Source organism: Agelaius tricolor, unplaced genomic scaffold, assembly GCF_023055355.1.
Source record: "Agelaius tricolor isolate 1412-34295 unplaced genomic scaffold, bAgeTri1.0.p SCAF_25, whole genome shotgun sequence".
Lineage (NCBI taxonomy): Eukaryota > Metazoa > Chordata > Aves > Passeriformes > Icteridae > Agelaius > Agelaius tricolor.
Window position 1 is genome coordinate 3,122,940 of NW_027269285.1, and position 22,047 is coordinate 3,144,986.

The following is a 22,047-nucleotide window of genomic DNA, read 5'->3' on the forward strand; positions in this document are numbered from 1 at the left end:
CGGACGGGGGCGGAGCCTCCGCCCGGCGGAGCGGGGCGCGTCCCGGCGGCGGCGGGAGCGGCGGGGCTGGTCCGGACCGAGCCGAGCCGAGCCGAGCCGAGCCTGGCCCAGCAGAGCCGGACCGAGCTGAGCCGAGCCGAGCCGAGCCGGGCTCTCTCGCCGCCCGGCCGGCTGTTGACAAGCGGCGGCGGGAGACAGCACGCTCGTCCCCATGTGGCGGACGCTGGCCCTCGCCTCCGCCTTCTTCCCGGGGCTCTTCATCCTCTGCATCCGGTTGCTGCGCTGGGCCTCCCCGGGATTGAGCCTCAAGGACCGCATCCTCCTCAGCGGCAGGTACGGGCGGCAGCGGCGGGAGGTGACGGGAACCGCGGCGGGACCCGCCGGGACCGGGATGGGGACCGGGAGCGGGACCGGGAGCGATCCGGGCGGGCCACGAGCACCGAGTCGCGCCGGCCGTGAGCCTGGACTCGGGGGTGCCGCGACGCTCCGGGGAACGGTCCCTGGCTGGCCCGAGCGGGGGGAGCAAGGACCGGCACCAAGGAGCAGCACTCCGAGCGTCGGCATCCCACCGGAGAACGGGCATCCCACCGGAAAACGGGCATCCCACCGGAAAACGGGCATCCCCCCGAGTGAGAGCATCCCCCCGAGCACCGGCATCTCTGCCCGGCCGGACCCGCACCGCGGTACCGCTGTCGGGCCGGGGATGCTCCGCTGCAGCTCTCCCTCCCTCCCTCCCTCTGCCCACGGGGAACCGGCAGCGTTTCCACCGGCCCACGGGGGTGGAAGGGACGGGAGCCGGCACGATCCCCCTGGCACAGCCACCCCGACACGTCCTCGCCGTGACGAGGCGCTGGGGTGTGCACGGAGCGGGCACCTCAGTGCCACCAGCTCTCCCGGTGGCAGCCCCGAGCCTCGGCCCGTTTGGGGTCACATTTGGGGTGAGCCCTTTCCTCTCTGTCCGTTTCAGGCTGGTATCAACGGTCCAAGCCACGATGGCAACGGTGTCGGGGATCACGGTTATGCTCAGCTGCAAGAACGTGGTGCACGACAGGTAAGGCAGAGCCCCCTGGGGATGTGCTTGAGGATGTGCTCTGCCAAAGGCTTGCACGTACAAAGGGGAGAGGAAAATCGGTTTCGTGCTCCTCTTTGCCCCATTTGGGTTGGGCAATGTGCTGGCTGTACACCCCCCCGAACAGCAGCAGCTTGCTCAGGCCTGGGGGTGCTCTGCCAGCACAGGGTCCTCAAAGGATGGGCTGGAACATGGGCTGGAACATGGGCTGGATATGAGAGAAAAATACAGATATCAACAGCTCTGAAGGGGTAGGGAGTCTCCTTGCTGGAAACTGAAATTGTAGAGTCAAACAGACCTGTTGAGAACTGATTTCAGAGGTAAATCAAGGCATGCCAAAAGGATTCTGAAATAGTCCAGAAATGGTAAAGTTGGGATGGAGCTTGCTCTGAAGGAAAATCCTGCTGCCTTGTCCTCGGTGCTCTGAGATAAACTGCCCAGAAGTGGCTCTCAGGCAGAGTGATAGTGTAATCTGGGTCAGAAGACTTAAAAACAGAGCTATTATCCAGACTAGCAGAGAAGATTGCAGGAGGGAAGAATATAATTATGCTGAGCTGGAATTCAACCATCACACACCGATTTTAGGGTGAATTTTAGGAAGGGCTGCCACCTTGGCCATACACACCTGTCTTTAGCACGCAGATATGAATTATCTTGCCTTGCTCTTCTAGGTAGAGATATCTACCCAGATCCTCACACCTGCTTAACCCAGGCAATCTATGAGTTATCTTTTTGTTCTGAAATAAAATTTCTGCTGTATAGATAAGGCAGATGATGGATCCCAAAGCCACACAGACAGAAGGTGCTGCCAGCAGCCCTCCTTCCCCTGGAGCTGTCTGCTTGCCTGGGTGTACTCAAGGCCAAGGGCTCTGTGCAAACACTTTGTGGGCAGAGACCTAGATTTTCTTTGAATCTGGAGGAAATTGAGCCCAGTGCTCAGCAGGGAAGATGACAGCAAGACAGCGAGCCAGGAAGCATCACAAAGGTTGCGGTAAAATTTGCCAGTTTATTTCCAGAGGCAGACAATCGTTAGATTGCTGGTGCTGTAATTGCCCTCCAAAGCCCTGGGCAAGTTTTGCAAACACAATCACTTGCCACCCGTGCTTCACACCACTCCATATTTCCATCTGGAGCAGGACTGCCACAACAATTTTTTTCTTGGGATGGCAAGAGAGCAAAAAGAGATTTGAGCCCCAAGCTACATTTCTCCAAGCAACGGCAAAGGGTAGTTTTGTCTATTTTTTTTTTTAATCAGTGTGATTTCATGCAGGACTTTTTAAGGAGGCTGGTGTCCCTGCAGAGCAGGGCTTGCTGCTGCCCAGATTGTGCAACCAGGATTCCAACATGCTTTGGGAACAGGCAGCTGCCTGCAATTATTTCCCAACTGACAAACGCCTCATGGGGGTTTATTGCCTATATTGGATATTTTGTGCTTCACTCTCCAAACTCCAGGCCAGCCATCCCTGGTTAACTCCGAGTTCTCCACGTGCTTCCCAAGCATTCCCTGGGTTAGGCAGCCAGCTGGTGCAGTGTGACAGGCAGGAGAGACCCAGGACTGGGGGTTTCCACCACCAAGCACCAGCTCTGGGGGTCTGAGGGCTTAGGGAGGAGATCACCTGTGCAAAGGTGTCAGCTTGGTGCTGGATCCCAAAAAATGCTGTGCCTCTGGTCCGTGCAGCAACCACCTGGCTGTGGGGCTAATCAGGATCCATCCTTAGTGCTGTGTTTGTGCCTGGCCAGGCTGAGCTCAGTGCCTGGCACAGCCCAGCAGCAGCAGGGTCAGCACTGAGATCCTTCTTCCACACGTACCAGGCACCTTTTCTCTGGCTCAGCCTGTACTTGCTGAGCCAAACAGAGTTTAAATTCACCCCCTTTCAGCTTCAAAATCCATTGAAAATGCTGCCATTTCAGTCCTAAAGACTCTTCTATCATCTCCCAGAGCAAGGTGCTGGGAGCTGTTGTGATGCCTCTGTGTGTGCTGCTCCTCCCCAGGCACTGGCTGGCTGTGGAGTACGTCTGGGTCCTGGTTCCCTACATGACCTATGACATCTATGTCATGTACCTCTGCCACTGGCACAAGAGCCAGGAGAAGGGGATCCTGGAGAAGAAGCACTCGCTGGCCAGCATGTGGAGCTTCCTCCTGCAGGAGAGGCTGATGGTGACCCACCACCTCTTCATCCTCATCGTGCTCACCCCCATCACCCAGGTAAGGGCTGCTGCAGGAGTCCAGGACCCCCTGGACATGCTGGGTGTTGGCTCCTGGCCACCTCTCTGCAGGGCCCCATGCTCAGTGCTGGCTTTCTTTACAGCACTTCAGGGGAGAGCTGGGGGACTTCTTCGTGGGCTGCATCTTCACAGCAGAGCTGAGCACACCTTTTGTTTCACTGGGCAAAATCCTCATGCAGGTAGGTCAGGAGGGATGGGGCTCAGGGCTGGGAAGCCCCCAGCAGTTCATCCCCTTTCCCTGGCCCAGGGTCCATCAGGCCCTCTCCAGGCACTGGCTGAGCTGGGGGTGTCTCAGAGAGGAGCAGCCCCACAGCTGTGGCACAGATCTCCCCTGCAGTGCTGCCTTCCTCCCAGTGTCCCATCCCTCTCTCCTAGTAACCAGCATGCCCAGCATGCCCTTGGGCTGGTGCTGCCCTCTCCTGCACCACATTAATTCCCACCCCTGCCCTCTGCCCTCCTCCATCCCTTCCCACTCCCCTTCCTCCAGCCCTCCTGGATGCTCCCAGCACCGCCAGTGCCCCGGAGCTTTGCGATGCTGCTCAGCCCACATTCACCTCCTTCCTCCCCAGCTCAAAATGCAGGACACGCTCCTGCACAAGGTGAACGGGATCCTCGTCCTGGTGACCTTCTTCGTGTGCCGCATCCTCCTCTTCCCCTTCATGTACGCGGCCTACGGCCGCCAGGTGGGGATCCCGGTGTACCTGGTGCCGTTCCGCATCCCCCTGCACTGCAACATCGCCAACGCCTCCCTCATCGCCCCCCAGCTCTACTGGTTCATGCTCATCTGCCGCAAGGCCGCCCGGCTCTACAGCGGCTCTCCCGCCCACCGGAGCAGATAACGGAGCTGATAACGGCAGGGGCTGGCACGGGGCAGCCCCCGGCCCTTCCCTGGGGAGCGCCTCCCGTCCGCAGCACAGCCGGGGCTTGGAGGGCTCTCCTCGCGTCCTCCTGCCGAGGGGGGAGCCGGCCTGGAAGCGCGACATTCCCGCTGGGATGCGGCTCTGCGGCCTGAGGGTTACACGAGAGGGGTTTGTTCCAGCCCCCCCCGGCGCTGACACCGGACACCGGCGCGGAGATGCTGGAGCAGGCCCAGCCCCGGCCATGGGGAGCCTGTGCCGGACCTGCCGCGGCCCCAGGCAGGCCTGGAGCTGCAGCACAGCTCTGCAGAGCCCTTCCTGACCTTTACTGACCTCAGCTCTACACTACAGCCCTGTTCGGCCTCTGACCTTCCACGTGCACCTCATCTCCTCCTGCTGCTGCTGCTGGGCTCAAGCTCCACTCAACCCCACACGGTGCTTTTGGGTGCTTTTCACTACAAACCTCTGACAGTCCTGGGGGGACTCCTGTGCTCCCAGCAGGGCTGGAGGGCAGAAGCTCATGCCAGGACAGGGGAATGGTTCTGCTGTCTCAGACAGGATGGGGACAGGAGTCCTTGTCTCACCACCAACACGCAGAGCACTGTGCAGAGCCCTTCCTTGGCAAGGGGTGCAATTTTCCCTCCCCTAACCACAGCTGCTTTTATCTGGCCTGCATCCCCTCAGCAGGTATTTAAAACCACCTGGCAGGCCCTGCCCTGCAGCTGGCACCACCAGCCCCTGGAAACACCTGTACAGTCCATCCCTCCAGCCCCATCCCACCCCCATGAGGCTGCCAGGGACAGACGTGGGGCTGCACAGAAGAACCAGCAACCCCAGAGCAGGATGCTGAGCTGGTCCTTGAACCAGCTCAGCCCATTTCCACTTTTAGTCACAGCAAAATGGGTACAGGCTCCCCAGCCTGCCCTGCACCACAGGATGTGTGCAATCAGACCACAGCTGAGTTCATCCCCTGCAGCCAGGACAGCCACCTCCTCCTGCAGCCTCCTGTGCCTGCTCCAGGCAGGGAACTGCACTGGCACAGCCCTGGCACGGCCCCCATGCCCAGAGACCTGTGACCACTCTGTGCCTTTCATTCTGTCTGAAACCAGCAGCCAAGCTCTCCGAAACCTGGATCTTTTGGGCGTTGGATCTCATCCCAACCACAGCTGCTGTTCTGGATACAGTGTAAAAAAACAAAAAGGGCCTCTTCCGACCTGTGGTTGTTGTTGCAGAGACTCCACAGTCACAGTAACCACCGAGACCAGCTGATGTTACAAACTCCTGCAACTCCTTACAGATGTTGTATCTCACTGTTTTCATTGCGAATAACGTGCCTTATGTAAGGACCAAAAAAAACCCCCAGCCAATGAGGCACCTCAGTTTGCACTAACACTGCCCTATTTACTATCAGGAGACCAATAAAGATTTCCTCTCTGAGTCACACCACTGGCTGGCTCTTCCACGTGCTGTTCATTGCTGGGTGGGGGCGTTACATGTGGGGTTACTGCTGCACCCCCACCTCCGGGCAGAAGCAGCACACATGGATTTCCAAAGGCTCCTGCCTGTCCTGAACTCACCCAACTCGATTCCCAGCCTCCAACTTGCTTTTCAGCCTCAGGCAGCACGTGGCAAAACCAGCAATTCTCCCGGGACTAGGAGAGGGCTGGTGGCAAAGCAGCCAGAGGGAAGCTATTTCCTCGATGCTGGAGGCTGCTGTGTAAATGCAGAGAGCCAGCAGGCAAGGCTGCAGCCACAGAACTGGCAGCTTGGCTCTGGAACAGCTCTGCCCAGTCATTCCAATGGAAAACCAAAGTGGCTCCTCCTACCCATCTTTATACTCCTACTTCCAGTGCTTAGCGGGAGAACACAGCAGGGAGGGAATAAACTCAAAAAACGAAAAATAAGGGTTTATTACAGATCTTACAAGGTCCAGATCAGTGCTCTGAGCGTGCTCCCAGCTTGCTGAGCTTCTGCAGGAGGGTGCAGCGCAGCTCCTCGTGCCCCAGGCTGTCGGTGACGGACTGCAGGAAGTGCCCCTCGTTGGCTCTGCGCAGCGCGGCACACGGCGACACGTCAGCCTTGCTGGACACCTCATACTGTGACAGCACCTCCAGGGCCACCACCAGCAGGGGCTCCTCGCAGCCCCCAGCTGGCAGCATGGCAGCCACGTGCAGCAGGTGGCAGAAGAGCTGGATGCAGGTGAAGGACACCTCCTGCGCGCAGGGCTGAGCCGCGGCTCGCGCAGTGGCCTGCAGGGAGGCCAGCAGGTCGGTGAGGCTGGAGCAGTAGAGCTGCACCAGGTGCAGCCAGGCCTCTGGGGGCAGCCAGCTGGAGCAGCTGGAGCTGCAGAGGAGCTGGAAGCCCCTCAGGAGGAGCACAGAGAGCTGCAGGTGGCAGGAGAAGGGGCGGAGGTTGAGCAGGGGCAGGTGCTGCACGTACTCCAGCGTGTAGGGCACGTGCAGCACCTGCCTCTGCAGCAGCTGCTCCACCACGGGCACCAGCCTCTTCCACTCACCGTGGCTGCACCAGGGCAGCACCTGGATGAGGGCCACCAGGAAGCCTTTGCTGAAGAGATTCACCTCCTCAGGGTTGTCCACGTTGACGGAGAGCAGTGCCAGCATGGTGTCCCTGAGTGCTGGGGACACGCAGCAGCACTCCATCCACGCCAGCAGCCCGCTGCCCGGCCCGTAGGCTGGCCAGGACTGGGATGTCCACTCATCCTCAGGGAACCTGCAGATCTCAAACAGTGTTGCTGGGACCTCGTTCTTGAAGTGGTCCCCATAAAGGTTCTTCAGACGGAGCCCCACGGTCCAGTCCAGGGCTGCCACCTTCCTGTGGAGCCAGGCCAGCGACTGCACCCACAGCTCTGGGGAGGGGACGGTCTCTGGTCCCAGCAGCTCACACAGCTGGCAGAGAATGTTCAGAATCAGGTCTTTGGTCTCCAGGGAAGGGAAGAGCTGCTCCCTAGGCTGATGCCAGTACTTGGTGTAACCATCCAGAAGTTTGCAGAGGCTGAGGAGAAGCGGGAACGGGTGGCAGGATTTGATCCAGTGCTCTTCTGAGCAGGATGGTATTCCCAAAACCTTACTGAGAATCTGCAGGCTCAGCTCAATCTGAGCACAGCCTGACTTCAAACAGGGAAGGACAAAGGCTTTGGTCACTTCTGCAGGTGACACAAGTGGGGTGGCTGAGCCTGGCTGCATAAGAAAGGCCAGGAGCTGAAGGAATTGTTCCTCTTCCCTTGCTGTGGAAAGCTTCCCCCACACTGCCTCCTGCAGACACCTCAGCACCAGGCTGTGTGGCCTGCCTGCATCCTCGTGGCTCTCCAGGAAGTTCAGTGCTGGGAAGGAGCAGAGGATTTGGGCAAGGAACTGGTGTGCTCCGAGGTTGACCACAGCGAGGTGACAAACCTGCTTCACTGTGGCCTCAGGGGACAGCAGTGTCAGCCTGGCCACAGAATCCACCGCCCTGGCCAGGCCTTCATCAGACACACTCTCTGTGATCTGGTTCAAAGTCACATTCAGGTCCTCCTGGAAACCCTCCCTGACAACTTGCACGTTCTGGGACAGACCTGGGCCACCCCAGGACGCCAGGACACCTGAGATCACTTTGTTTTTGTCACTCAATGAGAGCTCAGTGTAACACTCCACGATGGCTTTGGTCACTTGCATCTGCAGCTCTTGGGTCTCCTTGTCATGGTGGGATGTGGCAAAGCTCACCAGTGTCTCCAGCAGTTTCAAAACCAGCTCAGGGGTCTGGAACAGAGCTTTGTTTTCCACCAGGCACTCAACCCAGGCCTTTGAGAAAGCCCAGGTCTTTTCAGATGCAAAAACAGAGCAGGTGTCCACGTGGCGGTCCAGCCTCTGTGCAATGATTGCCATGGCAACTGAAGACACCAGGCTGGTGTCCAGATCCTCCAGGACAGCACTGGTGTCCCTGAGGAAGTCCTTGGTGAGCTGTGTCAGCTCTGACACCAGATGTGTCTCGCCCTCCCCCAGGTCTCTGGTCTCTGAGAGGAAATCCAGGTTCTTCCCAAGGCTGGTCAGAGCATCCAGCAGCCGGTAGCTCTCGAAGCTCAGCTCCTCAGGTGCCCTCAGAGTGTCCTGCAGCTCCTCTCCCCAGGCCTGCAACAAGCTGCAGAGCAAGTCCAAGCCAGCAAAGAGCTCCTCATGGGAGGGTCTGGTCAGGCACAGGAGGCTCATGCTCCTCTCTGCCTCCCTCACCTTCTCTCCCAGCCCACAGGGGTGGTACCGGCTGTCAGTGTCACTGCTCCACAGGCTGACCATGGCACTGAGCTTGGCCAGGTGCTCTGTGATGGGCAGGGGGCTGTCCCCTGGCCCCAGCCCCGAGGACAGGCACAGCAGCTCGGCCAGGTTGGCCAGGGCGTGGCACCTCAGGCGGGGCTGGGCGATGCTGCCTCGGATCTGCTTCAGTCCCTGCAGCAGCACCGCCGGCAGCCCGGGGGCAGCAGGGTCACCCTTGAACCTCTTCGGGGGCTGCAGCCCATCCTCCAGCGAGGGCTCCCCGCCGTGCTGATGGATGAGAGCGCCGAACGCCGACACCGTGGCATCCTCCTGTCCCTCCCTGTGCTTTAGCACCTCCCACCACACGTCCAAGAAGAAGCTGACGTCGGACGGGGATGTGTCGCTGGAGATGTACTGCACCAAGCTCTCCAGCTGTGCCCGGCACACGCCGGGGGGCAGCGCCAGCAGCAGCTGCACGAAGAGCCGGGGCACGCCCAGCGCCTTCACCAGCTCGAAGAGCGCGGTGTGGTTCACATCGGGGATCATCGCGCCCACCGAGAAGAACCCGTCCTCCTTCCAGTCCCACTCCAGCGCCGCAGCGGCGGCAGGAGGGGCGGGCAGCAGGATCTTGGCCCACACGATGGCCACGGCCTCCTCTTTCCAGCGGCCCCGCGGCGAGGGGCAGCGCTCGCCGATCTCGCGCAGCGCGTCCGTGATGGGCACCCCGGCGCGGGGCCAGTCGGCCTTGCGGAGCTCCCGCAGCGGCCGCGGCTGCAGCAGGCGGGCGGCCAGCAGGAAGCCGCCGTGCAGGATCGCCGTCTCCTCGCCCACGGCCCACGGGCCCCCGGGACAGCCCGGCGCCATCGCGGCCCCGCGCTCCGCCGGCTCCATGGCGGCGGCGCCGCGCGATGACGTCACCACGGCGGTGAGCTGACGTCACGCCGCAAGCCGCGCCCACAGCGCCCCCTGGCGGGGCGGAGGTGGGCTTAATTAATTAATTAACTAATTACCGTGCTCCAATATCAACGTGTTTAATTTGACGAATAGGATCCAAAACCGTCACTAAATTAATTAATTAATTCATTCATTCATTGCCATGCTCCAATATCAACGTGTTTAATTTGATGAATAGGATCCAAAACCATCAATAAAACCGAATTGAATTTGGCTTAATTAATTAATTCATTCATTCATTCTGTGCTCCAATATCAACGTGTTTAATTTGGCCAATAGGATTCAAAACTGTCATTAAAAAAAACTGAACTGGGCTTAATTAATTAATTAATTAAATTCTGTGCTCCAATATCAACGTGTTTAATTTGACCAATAGGATTCAAAACAGTCATTAAAACAAATTGAATTGGCTTAATTAATGAATTAATTCATTAACTCTGTGCTCCAATATCAACGTGTTTAATTTGACCAACAGGATTCAAAACCTATTATTTCAATTCATTAAAAGTGAATTGAAAAGCTCAGACAAAATTGCAGCAAGGTATTTTTCCTGTTCCAGCTCAGAAATGCCCGATCTCCATGAAACTCATTTCAGTTTCATGACGAGAACCCAATTTAAGGTATTTTATTTAATTTTTTCATCAGGAAAATGAGCAGTCAGGCAGCATACCTGGCACAAACAACGCCAGGAGTGACTCCCTGTATTCCCAGAAAAAGCAGAGTGACTTCATTCCAAAGGAATAAACCCTGAACCGTTATTTCCAAAGTTTCTTATCAAAACCCAACTGCAAATCTTATTTCAAGCTGCGCCCTGGCACCTCAGCAGACGTTGCAGCTGCAAACCCCAAAGCACAGCCTCAGCTCATGGAAATCTCCTGGAGAAGGAGTGGAAACCACCCCATCCACAGCAGGATCCCAGTGAGAAACACCCCAGGGGCTCTTGAGCGGAATTTCCCCCTGGAATTTGGGGAAACACCTTGGAATGAAACAAGGATGCAGCATTCACACAAATCATTTCTTTGTTCCCAATAAAGGGATGCACCCCACACCCCAGTGGAGAAGGGGGAGTAGCCACAGCTACCTCAAAATCTCCTCTCTAACCTGCAAATAAACAACAGCTAAAGCAAATTAATCAGAAAATCAATTAATCAGAAAATAACGCATCTATTCACCTTTCTTTCAAGTACAACACCACAGAAATGTGAGGTTTCCTTGAGTGATGATCCCTGGTTCTGAAGCCAGCTGCTCCTTCGCTGCACAGCCCCAGTTCTTTGGAAGGAGGAGATGTGAAAGGCAGAGACATCAGCTTAAATCAACCCAAAAATCCACCATGGGACATCCCAGCAGCCTCTGAGTGCAAAGGCAGCACTGGAACAGGATTGGCATTTTCTTGGAAGGGCTCCAAGGCACAGAGGAGCAGCCCAGGCCTTTCCCCCAGCTAAGCTGAAACCTTCTTCATGTTGTGCTCAGCAAACCACTTGTCACTGTTGTCTGCAGCCATGGCCTGCACAAAGAAAGGGGGAAGTGCTCAGAACAGCAGGAATAATTTATCCCTCCCTCTCTGGAGGGATTAATTATTTTTTAGCTACTAATAAGGAGAACTGACACTGAAAACCAATGTTCTATGCCACAGCAAACAATGTCACCATGCCCCAAGAGTGAGGCTGGACAAGTCCATCCAGGGCATCAAGTGAGCTTTAAAAATTGATTTATTTTCCTTACCAAGCCTGGGTAATTTGCTTCTAGGAAAAACTCAATTTTTTAATGAGTAAAAAATTAAGTTTTAAAAATAAATTTTAAATTTATAAGAATAATAAAAATATGGAAACGATAATAAAAATATGGATATGTATAATAAAAATATAGAAATTTATTATAAAATATAATAATAAAAATAATAATATAAAATGTAAAAATTTTCAAAATAAATAAAATGAAAATAAAAATAAAAATATATACTGGAATAAAATAAAAATAATAACCTAAAATATAAATAAGATTTAAAATAAAAATATATACTAAAATATAATAAAAATAATAAAATAAAAATATAGATAAATGAAAATTAAAATTATCATAAAATATAATAATATAGATAAATAAAATGAAAATAAAAATAAAAATATATGCTAAAATATAATAGAAATAATAACATGAACATATAGATAAATAAAACTGAAACTAAAAATATATACCAAAATATAATAAAAATAATAAAATAAAAATATAGATAAATGAAAATGAAAATATATAATAAAATAAAAATTAAAAAATAAATAATAAATAAAAATTATTTAAGATATAATTATTTTTAATGAGAAAAATTACATGTATCTCTAAAAAGGAAGAAAATGACCATGCAGTCACTTACATCATCCAACAGCTTGTCACCATTAGGGTCCACCTGGGACAGCTCTCTGAACGCTTCATCTCCCACAAAACAGACTTCATGGCCATCCTGGAAGGAAGCAGCTCAGTTATAACCAATGGCAAGGAGAAATTTAACCCCAGTTTAATCCCTGTTCCCAGTTTCACTCACAGGATCAGCCAGAATCACCACTTGCACCGTGGCTTTGCCAGGTGTGTCCAGGCTAACCAGAGGTGTCAGAATCTTCTGATTCTCCTTTTTCATCAGGGCTTCAATGCTTGGCAGCTGAAAACAGAAAACAAACTAAAATCACCTCACTGCCAGGAAGATAAACAAGGTGAGTTTTGCTAATACTAAAAATGGGAAAGGGCTGAGGGAAGTGGGGCTGGTACCTCATCCTTGGCACAGGAGAAGGCGACGCGGCCGAACGCTGTCCCGTGATCCACTGCCCCTCCTACAGTCCTCAGCTCCAGCTTGCACTGCAACAGAAAAACCCAGCCTGGGCTGCAGGGAAAACCCAGCCTGGGCTGCAGGGAAAACCCAGCCTGGCCTGCAGGGAAAACCCAGCCTGGCCTGCAGGGACACTGCTCCACTGCTCTCCAGGCTGCAGCTTTTCCTCCAGGATCTGGCAATTCCAAAATCCCCCCATCCATGCCTTTCCCACCAAGCCAGAGCAAACCACAGCCTGGCTTTTTTTAAAAGCTTCAATTCAATACAGCTGCAATTAAAACACTCCTAATTAAGGGCACAGTTGCTTTAATTAAGGGCTTTTTCCCTTTTAAGATTCTGTTCTCAGGAAATTGGTGGTTTTTCCAAGGACTTACCTGGTCATCAGCATAGCCCAGCAAAGCTCTTTGTTTCTCCTCATCCTTCTCATATATTTTCATCCCAAGTAAACCAGACCAGTAGCTCACAGACTTCTGCAGGTTTGAGACACCCAGGGTTACCTTCCACACGGGATCTTGAGGATTGCAATAATTTCAAATTAGCTACAAACATTACAGGTTTAAACCCACAGTTAATGTCATTAGTACTCTTGAGAAGTAACAGAGAAATGATTTTAAAAAGTGTTCTGTTTGACAAAATGCCATCAAAATAAACACACTCTAATACCCCATTGGTAAATCTCTGCTGAACACCAGTAGGGGTAAATATTTCACCTTGCTTGAGCTGTTCCTTGTCTTCCAGGTAGAACTTGTATCCTCCTGGGGCTTCAGTTTCAAAGACACCAGAGGTGACCTCTTTAAGGGGCCAGCCCAACTTCTTGGCATTGCTCACAGCCTGGCTGGACACCAGAGTGATGCCCTAGAGAGGACACAACACAATCCATGGGGTGGATGCAGAGACACCACTTGTTTTCACACAGCAAACACGACAGCTCCATCTGCTGCCAGCCACTAAATCTCAAAAAAAATTATTAAAATAATAAATATAAGAGTGTTTTCCTGCAGCAAGTCCTTCCTAGGTCAGCATTCCATGTTGGACCTGGCAGCAAACACCAGAGCAGAGGCAGAGCTCCAGAAATATTTTCTGGACCTTTAAGTGAGCACAAATCTGTTCTTCCATCTCAGAGACAACCACAAAAACAACACTGACATGTTGAAGGGACCAAACAGCATTAAAAAAAAGGAAGCTGGTACAACCCATACAACAAATGAGCTTCTTATTATTAAGGTAAATCAGCTTATCATGAGAAGGGTTGGCTGCTTGCAGTGGAACTCACCAGGAAGTCGTTGCCCAGGCGATATTCCCCAATGCCGTAATTGTAAGTCAGCTCTACCACAAAGTGATTGTCCTCTGGTCCATAGCCCACCATGGTCTTGCTCCATTTTCCATCATAAGGGCTGGAATATCCATGTTATCCATATTTTAATGTCATTAGAATTGAAATGAACCACCAAGAGATGCTAGTATTTGTGTTTCAAGGGGGAGTTGCATTTCTAGAGTGAGATCATGGCAGATTTGACCCCGAGCTGTCATCCATGCCCATATGATAAAAGCAATTCTACCTCATTAACAGTGCTTTAAGGGCACAGGCTGCTCATTAGCTGCAATTACATAATCACTTCCTTATTGCTGAGTAGGAAAGGGCTCTTCAGAATAAAATGTGTTCCTCTTCTTTTTTTCATTCCTTTTTCTTTACAAAAGCCTTTGGGGCTAACAGGAGGGATTTTTAACTCAAGAACCTTGATAGTGCCACGCTTATATAAACTATCAGTGGAAACTGGATGTAATTCCTGGTAAGCTAAGAAATAATTCAGACAAGTATCAATCTATAGATGTGGCATTTATGTTCAATACAAGCTCCACACCTGCAGAGTGGGGGGCTGTAGGTTCCAAGGGAAGAGATTGAATAAAAGATAAGATAACCCTTACTTTAGTGTGAATAACAGCTCGGGGCACTCACCCGTTGCAGGTGGCCTTGCAGCCCTCCTCGAACTCCTCGTGCCGCAGCACCTGGAGAGCCACAGCACGGGTTGGGTTGGGAGGGGACCTCGAGGATCCATCCCCTCCTTCCAACCTGAAACGCCTTCCCGAGGCCTGGGGAAGCGGGAGGGAGCGGGGCCGGAGCGGGCAGGAAACGGCTCCCACCCCATCCTCATTCCATTCCCATCCTACCCCCACACCATTCCCATCCCCATTCCCATCCTATCCCCACCCCATTCCCATTCCCGTACCCATCCCTATTCCCATCCTACCCCCACCCCATTCCCATTCCCATGCCCATGCTCATTCCCATCCTATCCCCACCCCATTCCCGTGCCCGTCCTCTGGGCCGCGCTCCGGGCACACGGAGGGCGCAGAACCGCCCGTTCCCGGCCGCAGCCGCCGCCCCCCGAGCGAGCGCAGCCGTCGCCGCTGACCCTCATGCCGAGGAGCTCCCGGTAGAACCGCGCCGTGCGGGCCCGGTCTCCCACTTTGAAGACGAAGTGCAGCGCCCTGCGGGCGGCCATGGCGGCGGCCGTGACGTCACTGGGCGCTGCGCGGTGCCGCGGTGACGTCACGGGGCGGTGTCATGGCGGCGCCGTGGCCGGCGCTGCGGCGGGCGCTGCTGAGGCCCCGCGGGCCGCGGGCGCAGCCGGGGCCGGGCGGGCGGCGCGGGGTGCGGGCGCTGCGGCGGAGCCCCGTGCGGGTGCTGCAGCCGCAGAGCCCCCGGGAGCCGCAGCCGCCGCCGCCGCCTCCGCCCGCTGTGGAGCGCAGCGCGGCCGCGCCGGGGCTGTGGTACGAGAAGGCAGCGGCCGGGGACCGCAGGCTGGGGTGAGCGCGGGGAGCGGGCCCGGCCGTGCTGCCCCTCAGAGCCCCGCTGGATGGGGGGAAAGGGCCGCCCGTGGGAGGGAGGGAGGGGGGTCTGACAGGCGCTGCCGGGCTGGAGGTACCGGGGAATGGTTGGATTGGGAGAGAGCTCAAAGCCCGTCCGGTTCCATCCCTTACGTGGGCAGGACACCTTCCCACAGAGCAGGTGCTCTAAGCATCATCCAGCCTGGCCTTGGGCACTGCCAGGGATCCAGGGGCAGCCACAGCTGCTCTGGGCACCCTGTGCCAACCTTACCACCCTCACAGGGAACAATTCCTCCCCAGTATCCCATCTAATCCTGCCCTCTGGCAGTTCAAAGCCATTCCCCATTGTCCTGGCACTCCAGGCCCTTGTTGCAGTCCTTTGCCAGCTCCCATTCAGGTACTGAAAGGTGCTCTAAGGTCACCCCAGAGCCACCTCGCCCAGCCTTTGCTCCCAGGACAGGTGCTCCATCCCTCAGATCACCGTTGTGACCTCCCAGAGGAGCTCTGAGGGGCTCGTGAAGGTCAGACTGAAGGTGTTGTGAGCATCACGGCCACATTCCCTGAATAATTTCTCCACAGAAAAGTGGTGACTATCGCCAAGTCAAAGAAGTTTCGGGATAACCACGGGAAGGTTCTGCTGGAGGGGCACAGGCTGATCAAGGATGCTCTGGAGGCAGGGGCTGTGCCACAGACACTCTTCTTCAGCACCGTGAGGCACCTGAAGCTGCTGCCTGAGGCTGAGATAAAACGAGCCAGCTTGGTTAAGGTGAAATTTGAAGACATTAAGACCTGGTCTGACCTCGTAACTCCTCAGGGGCTTCTTGGTAAGTTGTCTCTGAAACAGTTGCAACACTGCCCAAAGGGAAACTTTTCATATTTAAGATAATGACTCTCTTAATAATCTTTCTGTAGACGTAGCACTGCTGGAAAATAAGTTTTCCTTGCCAAGTAACAAACTCTGCTCAAACTTCCTTTAGGTGGTGCTTTTCCTAACGCTTCCTCCAGCACATCTTTAGTGAGATTTGGGCCAACTCTTTCAGAGCAGGCCTCTCCTTGGGGTGGGTCACTCATAAACCTGTCACACTCCATTTCCTCAGGCATTTTTTCCAAGCCTGACCCTGCCAAGATGTCCTACCCAGCAGCTCAGCTCGCCAACTCCCTGCCACTGCTCCTCATCTGTGACAACATCCGAGATCCAGGAAACCTGGGGACTATTCTGAGATCTGCAGCAGGAGCAGGCTGTGAGAAAGTGCTGCTCACCAAAGGTAAGAGAAAAGTTTGGGGGTAAGGGGGGGAATGAGGTTCTTGAAGATGCTCCCCAGAGTTCCTAAGGAGTGGCTGGCATGGTTGGCTGTGGTGTGAATCCCACCTTTGTGGGGATCCCTGTGCTGTCACTGTTTCTCCCCGTTCCTTCCCAGGCTGTGTGGATCCGTGGGAGCCAAAGGTGCTCCGTGCAGGCATGGGGGCTCATTTCCGTGTGCCCATCATCGCCAGCCTGGACTGGGAATCTCTTCCCACCAACCTCCCTGCGGGCATCCAGGTCTGTGTGGCCGACAACAACGACCCCAGCAGCACATCCCTGCCCAGAGGGGCTGCCTCTGCCCCTGCCAGCCCAACAGCTCCTGTGAAATCCAGCCCCAAGGCTGCTCCTGAGCTCGAGGATGAGGAGGGAGCAGCAATCCCAGTGCAGCATTACTACGAGGACTGGGCACGGGCTCCGGTGGCTGTGGTGGTGGGAGGGGAGACCCAGGGCCTGAGCCCAGCTGCACTGGGGCTGGCAGCCAGCACGGGGGGCAGGAGGCTGCTCATCCCCGTGGTGCCAGGCGTGGACAGCCTCAACTCTGCTATTGCTGCTGGCATCCTGCTCTTCGAGGGCAGGAGGCAGCTGCTGTGGAGGCACAAGCAGGAGGATGGCAGGCAGAAGTTGCCTGTGCCAGGCTGAACTGTGGTTTGGGTGCTGAAGGAGCACTTCTTGCATTTGGTTCCTTGAGGGTTAATAAAAGAGCAGCTGGGGCTGTTTGGTTTGTAGTAAATGAGTATTTAAGGCTGGAGAGTGCTGGGATGAGTGTGTGGCTCCCAGTGGATGTGGTGGCCACACGGTGATGCTAGAGAGAAGGGAAGGGAAGGGCCGGGTAGCAGCCCTGGCCTCACCTCAGCCGGTTCCCCCCTGCTCCAGCTCTTTTATCCAGGAGATCCATGGAGAGCTCAGATCCCTGGTCTGTGCTGGTCAAGCCTGGCTGCTGCTGACAGCGTGTGTCCCTCCCAGCCTGGCTGTGGTTTTGGGTCACAAAGACCACATTGCTGCTGCCTGAATGGCTCCTGCCTGTGCTTACCCAAATCCTGTGCTCCAGCAATCACTCCCAGCCCTGCCATGGCCAGGCTGGCCCGGGTGGCTGTGCTGTGGGGTGTCCCAGCTCCAGCACTCCTGCCCACACTGCTGGGAGGTGCTGGGCTGCTCCTGGAGCTGCTCCCCAGTCACTTCACCACTGCTGAACAGGGGAACCCCTCAAAACGTGCAAAATACAGGCTGGGTTTATGCAGGCTGAGCTGGCAGCCATTCCCAGCTCCTGGCAGGGCGGGAAGCTGCAGCAGGATAAAAGAGGAGGCCCTAATCCTGCCATGGCTGACTAATGAGCTGAAAGGGAGAAGCAGTGGCTTGCACAACACGGGCTATTCAGGCTGGGACATCAGGCTGGGAACGCCCCAGTGGCTGCCAAAGGGCTCCCTCCCTCCTGAGGAGCTCTGAGCAATGCCAGCAGCAAAGCAGCACAGGCAGGGGCTGTGTGAGCCCAGAGAGGACACACAGTCCCTGGAGCCCCCATCCACGGGGACAGGCTGTGGGCTCCTGTCCCCCATGCAGGTTTCCTCTCCCTGACAGCAGGACACAGCATCGGCACCTCGGGGAGGAGGTCATTGTAACAGTTTTATTACAAAGTTCCAATCACCATGTACAGTTTTTACAATGTCACTTTTCAAGGGCTCGGCTGTGCTGCTTGGGTTAGGGAGGGAGGGTTTGTTTTTTTTTCTTAGGGTTTGGGAGGGGTTTTTTTTGGTTATTTTTTTTAAAGAACAGCACCATTAACGTTGAGTTTGGGACACACCTACGAAAAACAGCTCAATCAACTAACACAGAGGGGAGAGGACAATTCATACCAGAGAGAGGGACGAGACGGGACAGGGAGAGCACAAGGAAGAGACGAGAGGTGAGGGCAGCCCGGTGGTGATCCTCCTCCTGGCTCAGAGTGGGAGGGACAGAGGGAATACCCACCCATGGCAGGGGGATGGACCCTGACACAACAGCCAGCGCTGCCTAAGGCTGTCGGTGCTTGGAGTGAGGGGTGGGAAACCCACAAGGGAAGGTCTCACCCCCAGGAGGAAGAGCTTGGCTGTGCCGTGGTCTTTCAGAGGTTGTCAGCAGTTAAGACTTTGTCTTGGCCTTGTCAGGGCACTTTCGTGGGAGAGAAAGAACTGGCCAGGGGCGATGGGGACAGTTTCCTTATTGCTTCCTGGAAGTCATTTAGTCAGCAGGGGTGGTGAGAAAGGAAAGAAGGGGGGGGGAGGAGAAAGAAAAGAGCCCCAAGAACCCACCCACTGCCTGATGCATATGTTGGGAAGAACACCATGCAAAAAGATTTGCCTGCTAGCTAGTGCCGTGTATAAAATAACGATACAGTAACAGTTCTGGCCTGGTTATTAGAGGATATATCACCATGAAGCACAAGCGAAGTCTCCAAACGCCAACAACTCCCTGCTGAAAGTGCATCTCAAGGAGTTTGCTTAGGAGAAGGATTCACTGCGTAAAACAAGGCACCACAAGAAGGTTGGATACTGGGTCGGGCGTGAGGACACGCTGGAGAATCCACAAGCGGCGGAAGAGAGACCTGGTTTTAAATAACGTCTGTTGGCACAGGGGCCCTTAGATGGGCTCGGGTTTTAGCTTGTCTGCTAGAAAGTCGCTGACAAAGGCTTCCACGATTTCAGGTGTGATCTCCTCCACATCCATCACGTACTTGGCCCTGGCTGACATGTCCAGGATGGTGAGCAGGGGTGCAGCCTCGGGCAGGTTGGTGTAATCCCGCAGGGAGTCGGTCATGTCGTCCTGGAGGCCAAAAGGAGAAGGACAGAGGAGTCAGGAGCAGAGCCAGGAGACCAGGAGCAGTTTGCTGCTGCCACAGTGTAGCCCAGGAGGCTGGGCCTTGCACCAGCACTAGCAGGCAACATCCATCTTGGTGCCTGCTCTGCTCATGGTTTGTGTCAGAACCAAACTGGGTTGGTTTATCCCAGGCTGGAATGGGACATACACTCCTCCAACCCAGAGGCACTGCTCCCAGACTGACCTGCTGCCCCAGCCACCCCAGAGCCTCTGGGACATCCACAGCTCAAGGAACTGGGGACAAGTGCTGAATGTGGGGACTGCCAGCTCTCTGCCAGCACAGCCACGGCCTTGCTGCTCACCAAGGGTGGATACTAAAGGGACCCAAGTGCACGCCAGAACAAAGCAAAGAACGGGAATGGGATGAAGACTTTGAGCCAACGATGAGACCCCACCAGCAGGTCCCAGTGTCTGGGCACACACAGGAGCAGCAGGCTGCTTGCAGGGGGAGAGGACTGCCCTCCCCTCACCCAGGCAAGGCTCAGCTCTGGGCAAAGGCAGTGATTTATCCCTCCCAAGGCTGCGGGATGCAAAGAGCCGGCAGTGGCGCCATTCATCCCCGAGCCCAGGCTGCGCCGCACCCGCAGCGGGGCGTTCCTGCGCGCCCCTTCCGAGGGGCAGGAATGGAATCTGGAATCTGGATTCCATCCACCTGGTTGGCGGCCGGGGCTCTGCAGTGCTGGGGAGCTCCGCTCGCGCCTCCCCTTCCTTTGCAGGGGTTTCTGGCGCAGCTGGACCACGTGGCTGGAAGGGCCAGCAGGGCTGGGCTCGTCGCCTCAACCGCCCCCCACCCAGGTGTCGGGACGCCTTCGTCCTTTATTTACAAAGGCACCGAGGAATATTTTTAATCAATGCAAAATCGGTCCAGACGGTGCTGGGAGAGCGATGGGAGGCGCCTGCTCAGGCCATGGCCGGGCTGCTTTGTGCGTGGGGGCCAGCGGAGCCCCGGGGCCAGCGCTCCCGGCTATTGAGGTGACGGATGAATGGGATGTGCCGGACGCTCCCCATTCTTCGGGCCGGCCGCCGCAGGGCCGTCGGGAGCTGCATGAATAGCAGCAATGTTTCACTACAGCCGGCGAGCCAGGCTCTGGGGGAGGGGGGAAGGTCCCGGACCCTCCCAAAATAGCCCTTTCCAACAAGGGACTTATTCAAGGGTGCCGGGCTGAGCTGGGATGCTCAGAGACCCGTTACGGTGGTGGGAGCGGGAGTGGCTGCACGGAGGGGGCCCAAGGGGCTGTGGGAGGTGGCAGTGGGGGCCTGGCTGGCTGGGGGGGCCTGGGTGTGGCACTGGGGACCCTTTTGTCGCAGGGCGGCTCCGGAGGGCTCCGCGCATGGAGCACTGCAGTGTGACGTGGGCGTGCAGGGACGGAGCAGGCGCAGCCGCTGCCACCTGCCCAGGCCCCGAGCAAGGATGTGGGAGGGGAACTGCAGGCCTGGGGGTGCTGGGAGCTTTTTGGACACAAAACCTTAATTTTCCAGACTGCAGCAAGGCAAAGTGTCTATGCAAGGGAGGCCAGAAGTCCTCCAGTTTTCCCGTTTCCCATCTCCAGCAGATCTTTGATTTGGAGCATTGCAGCCTGCACATGCCTCAAATACCATCCCAGCCAAGAAAAACATGGTCAGCTCAGGAAAACAGCCAAAATTTCACTAGCTGGGCCAGGCTGAAACTCAAACCCTGCTCCTCTTCCCTTGCCCAGCCACTTTCCTGCCTGCACAGCCTCAGGGTTGAGCAGGCAGCAGCCCCAGCATGGCAGCTCCACTCCCCCCCACTGCCCCACTCTGCCTGTCACTCTCCCACCTTCAGCTTTTCCATCTCTGAGCAAACCCTTTGCTAGAAGTAATATCCAGCAAGGAGAGCACAGACTGAGCCAGGCCTCAAGTCTGGCTTTGCTCTGTGCCTCAGTTTACCCCCTGAACAACAACAGCAGCAGCAGTACCCAACTCAGCTCAGTCCCTGTACCCAGCGGGACACAGCCCTGTGCTCTCCTCTCACTTACCTCACCCGCCACAAAGAAGAGCAACGGTGCCTCCTCCTCTTTGGCTTTGTACTTGGCTATGATTTTTTCAGCTATGGGCTGAATCAGTTGTTTCGCCGCCTCCGACTCCCCGTCATCCTCTGAATCTGCAGGGCATGGGGTGGTGGAGACAAAACAAAAAGAGGCAGGGCAAAAAAAAAGAGGTTAGGATCAAAGGATGCAAACGGGCCAGGAGCTGGCAGCTCTGTCCCACGGCACCACCAGGCAGGAAGCCGGAGCCCGGACGCGCCGCACGGACTTCAAAGGCACAGAGCTCTGGAGGAATCAGGGAAATGCACTACAGGGAAACACCGAACTGAAGAGCAACTCCTGCTCCCCAAATACTCCACTGCTCACTCCCTGGTGCTGTTGGTGATGTGCAGGGACAAACAGGCACAAAAAAGCTGCTTTGTGGTTTGAGCGTGTTTTGAAGACCAAACAAAGGCGCTGATCTGAGGCTGCTGCCACCCCTGCCCGCCACCCACCATCCTCTGCCTCAGGATGGCTGAGCTGCAGCTTTACTGCTCCAGTCTCAGCACTCTGAAGGCAGCTTTGATTTGACAGAGGTAGGGCAGAAAGAGATGGCAGCATCAATCAAATGCCAGCCACCACTGAAGTTCAAATAGTGAGCTGGAAAGAGGAGAGTCTGTGTCCTTGGGAAGCATGGAGATTAAAAGATTCCAATCTGAGGACAACTTTTAGGCATTAAAGGAAGAAGGCAGAAGAGAGCCCCTTGTCTCCCCTCGTGGTCCCTGATGTAACCACCACAACAGGTCCAGCCCCAGCTGGGACAAGCCATGCCCATGCCAGGAAAACTCTCTGCCCTTGCTTCACACCTCCCTGTCCTCCTCTCCAAGCAAAGCAGGAGATTCCAGAGATGCT

The 22,047-nt window shown here is 55.3% G+C and overlaps 5 protein-coding genes across 7 annotated transcripts in view; 2 read left to right on the forward strand and 3 right to left on the reverse strand.

The window, feature by feature from the left end:
• Window positions 1–12: 12 nt before the first annotated feature.
• TLCD3A (TLC domain containing 3A) lies at window positions 13–5,598 on the forward strand. Its single transcript, XM_071448106.1, has 5 exons — window positions 13–333; window positions 968–1,051; window positions 3,062–3,275; window positions 3,379–3,474; window positions 3,865–5,598. Exons 1-5 carry the CDS (start codon window positions 212–214, stop codon window positions 4,132–4,134), a joined length of 786 nt encoding a protein of 261 aa, XP_071304207.1. The 5' UTR covers window positions 13–211; the 3' UTR covers window positions 4,135–5,598.
• A 435-nt stretch (window positions 5,599–6,033) lies between these two features.
• On the reverse strand, window positions 6,034–10,205 carry GEMIN4 (gem nuclear organelle associated protein 4). Of its 3 annotated transcripts, none has more exons than XM_071448102.1 (2): window positions 6,668–10,205; window positions 6,034–6,536 (listed from the first exon to the last, which is right to left on the reverse strand). In XM_071448102.1, exons 1-2 carry the CDS (start codon window positions 9,285–9,287, stop codon window positions 6,244–6,246), a joined length of 2,913 nt encoding a protein of 970 aa, XP_071304203.1. In that variant the 5' UTR covers window positions 9,288–10,205; the 3' UTR covers window positions 6,034–6,243. The 3 variants fall into 3 exon arrangements, with proteins under 3 accessions (XP_071304203.1, XP_071304202.1, XP_071304201.1); XM_071448101.1 differs by having other exon boundaries at window positions 6,034–6,578; window positions 6,633–10,205; XM_071448100.1 differs by having other exon boundaries at window positions 6,034–10,205.
• A 289-nt stretch (window positions 10,206–10,494) lies between these two features.
• On the reverse strand, window positions 10,495–14,713 carry GLOD4 (glyoxalase domain containing 4). The gene is made up of 9 exons (XM_071448105.1): window positions 14,583–14,713; window positions 14,126–14,175; window positions 13,442–13,562; window positions 12,879–13,023; window positions 12,543–12,679; window positions 12,111–12,197; window positions 11,890–12,003; window positions 11,722–11,808; window positions 10,495–10,854 (listed from the first exon to the last, which is right to left on the reverse strand). The coding sequence occupies exons 1-9, from the start codon at window positions 14,670–14,672 to the stop codon at window positions 10,789–10,791; spliced, it is 897 nt and encodes a 298-aa protein (XP_071304206.1). The 5' UTR covers window positions 14,673–14,713; the 3' UTR covers window positions 10,495–10,788.
• A 21-nt stretch (window positions 14,714–14,734) lies between these two features.
• On the forward strand, window positions 14,735–17,030 carry MRM3 (mitochondrial rRNA methyltransferase 3). The gene is made up of 4 exons (XM_071448104.1): window positions 14,735–14,976; window positions 15,577–15,821; window positions 16,095–16,262; window positions 16,416–17,030. Exons 1-4 carry the CDS (start codon window positions 14,735–14,737, stop codon window positions 16,937–16,939), a joined length of 1,179 nt encoding a protein of 392 aa, XP_071304205.1. The 3' UTR covers window positions 16,940–17,030.
• An 873-nt stretch (window positions 17,031–17,903) lies between these two features.
• The window catches only part of NXN (nucleoredoxin), a 47,116-nt gene continuing 42,972 nt past the window's right edge, over window positions 17,904–22,047 (reverse strand). The window contains exons 7-8 of the mRNA XM_071448103.1: window positions 21,148–21,272; window positions 17,904–19,096 (exon numbers count right to left, since the gene is read on the reverse strand). Of these exons, the coding sequence (XP_071304204.1) occupies window positions 18,914–19,096; window positions 21,148–21,272 (308 nt within the window). The 3' untranslated portion in view covers window positions 17,904–18,913. The remainder of the gene's footprint in view (window positions 19,097–21,147; window positions 21,273–22,047) is intronic.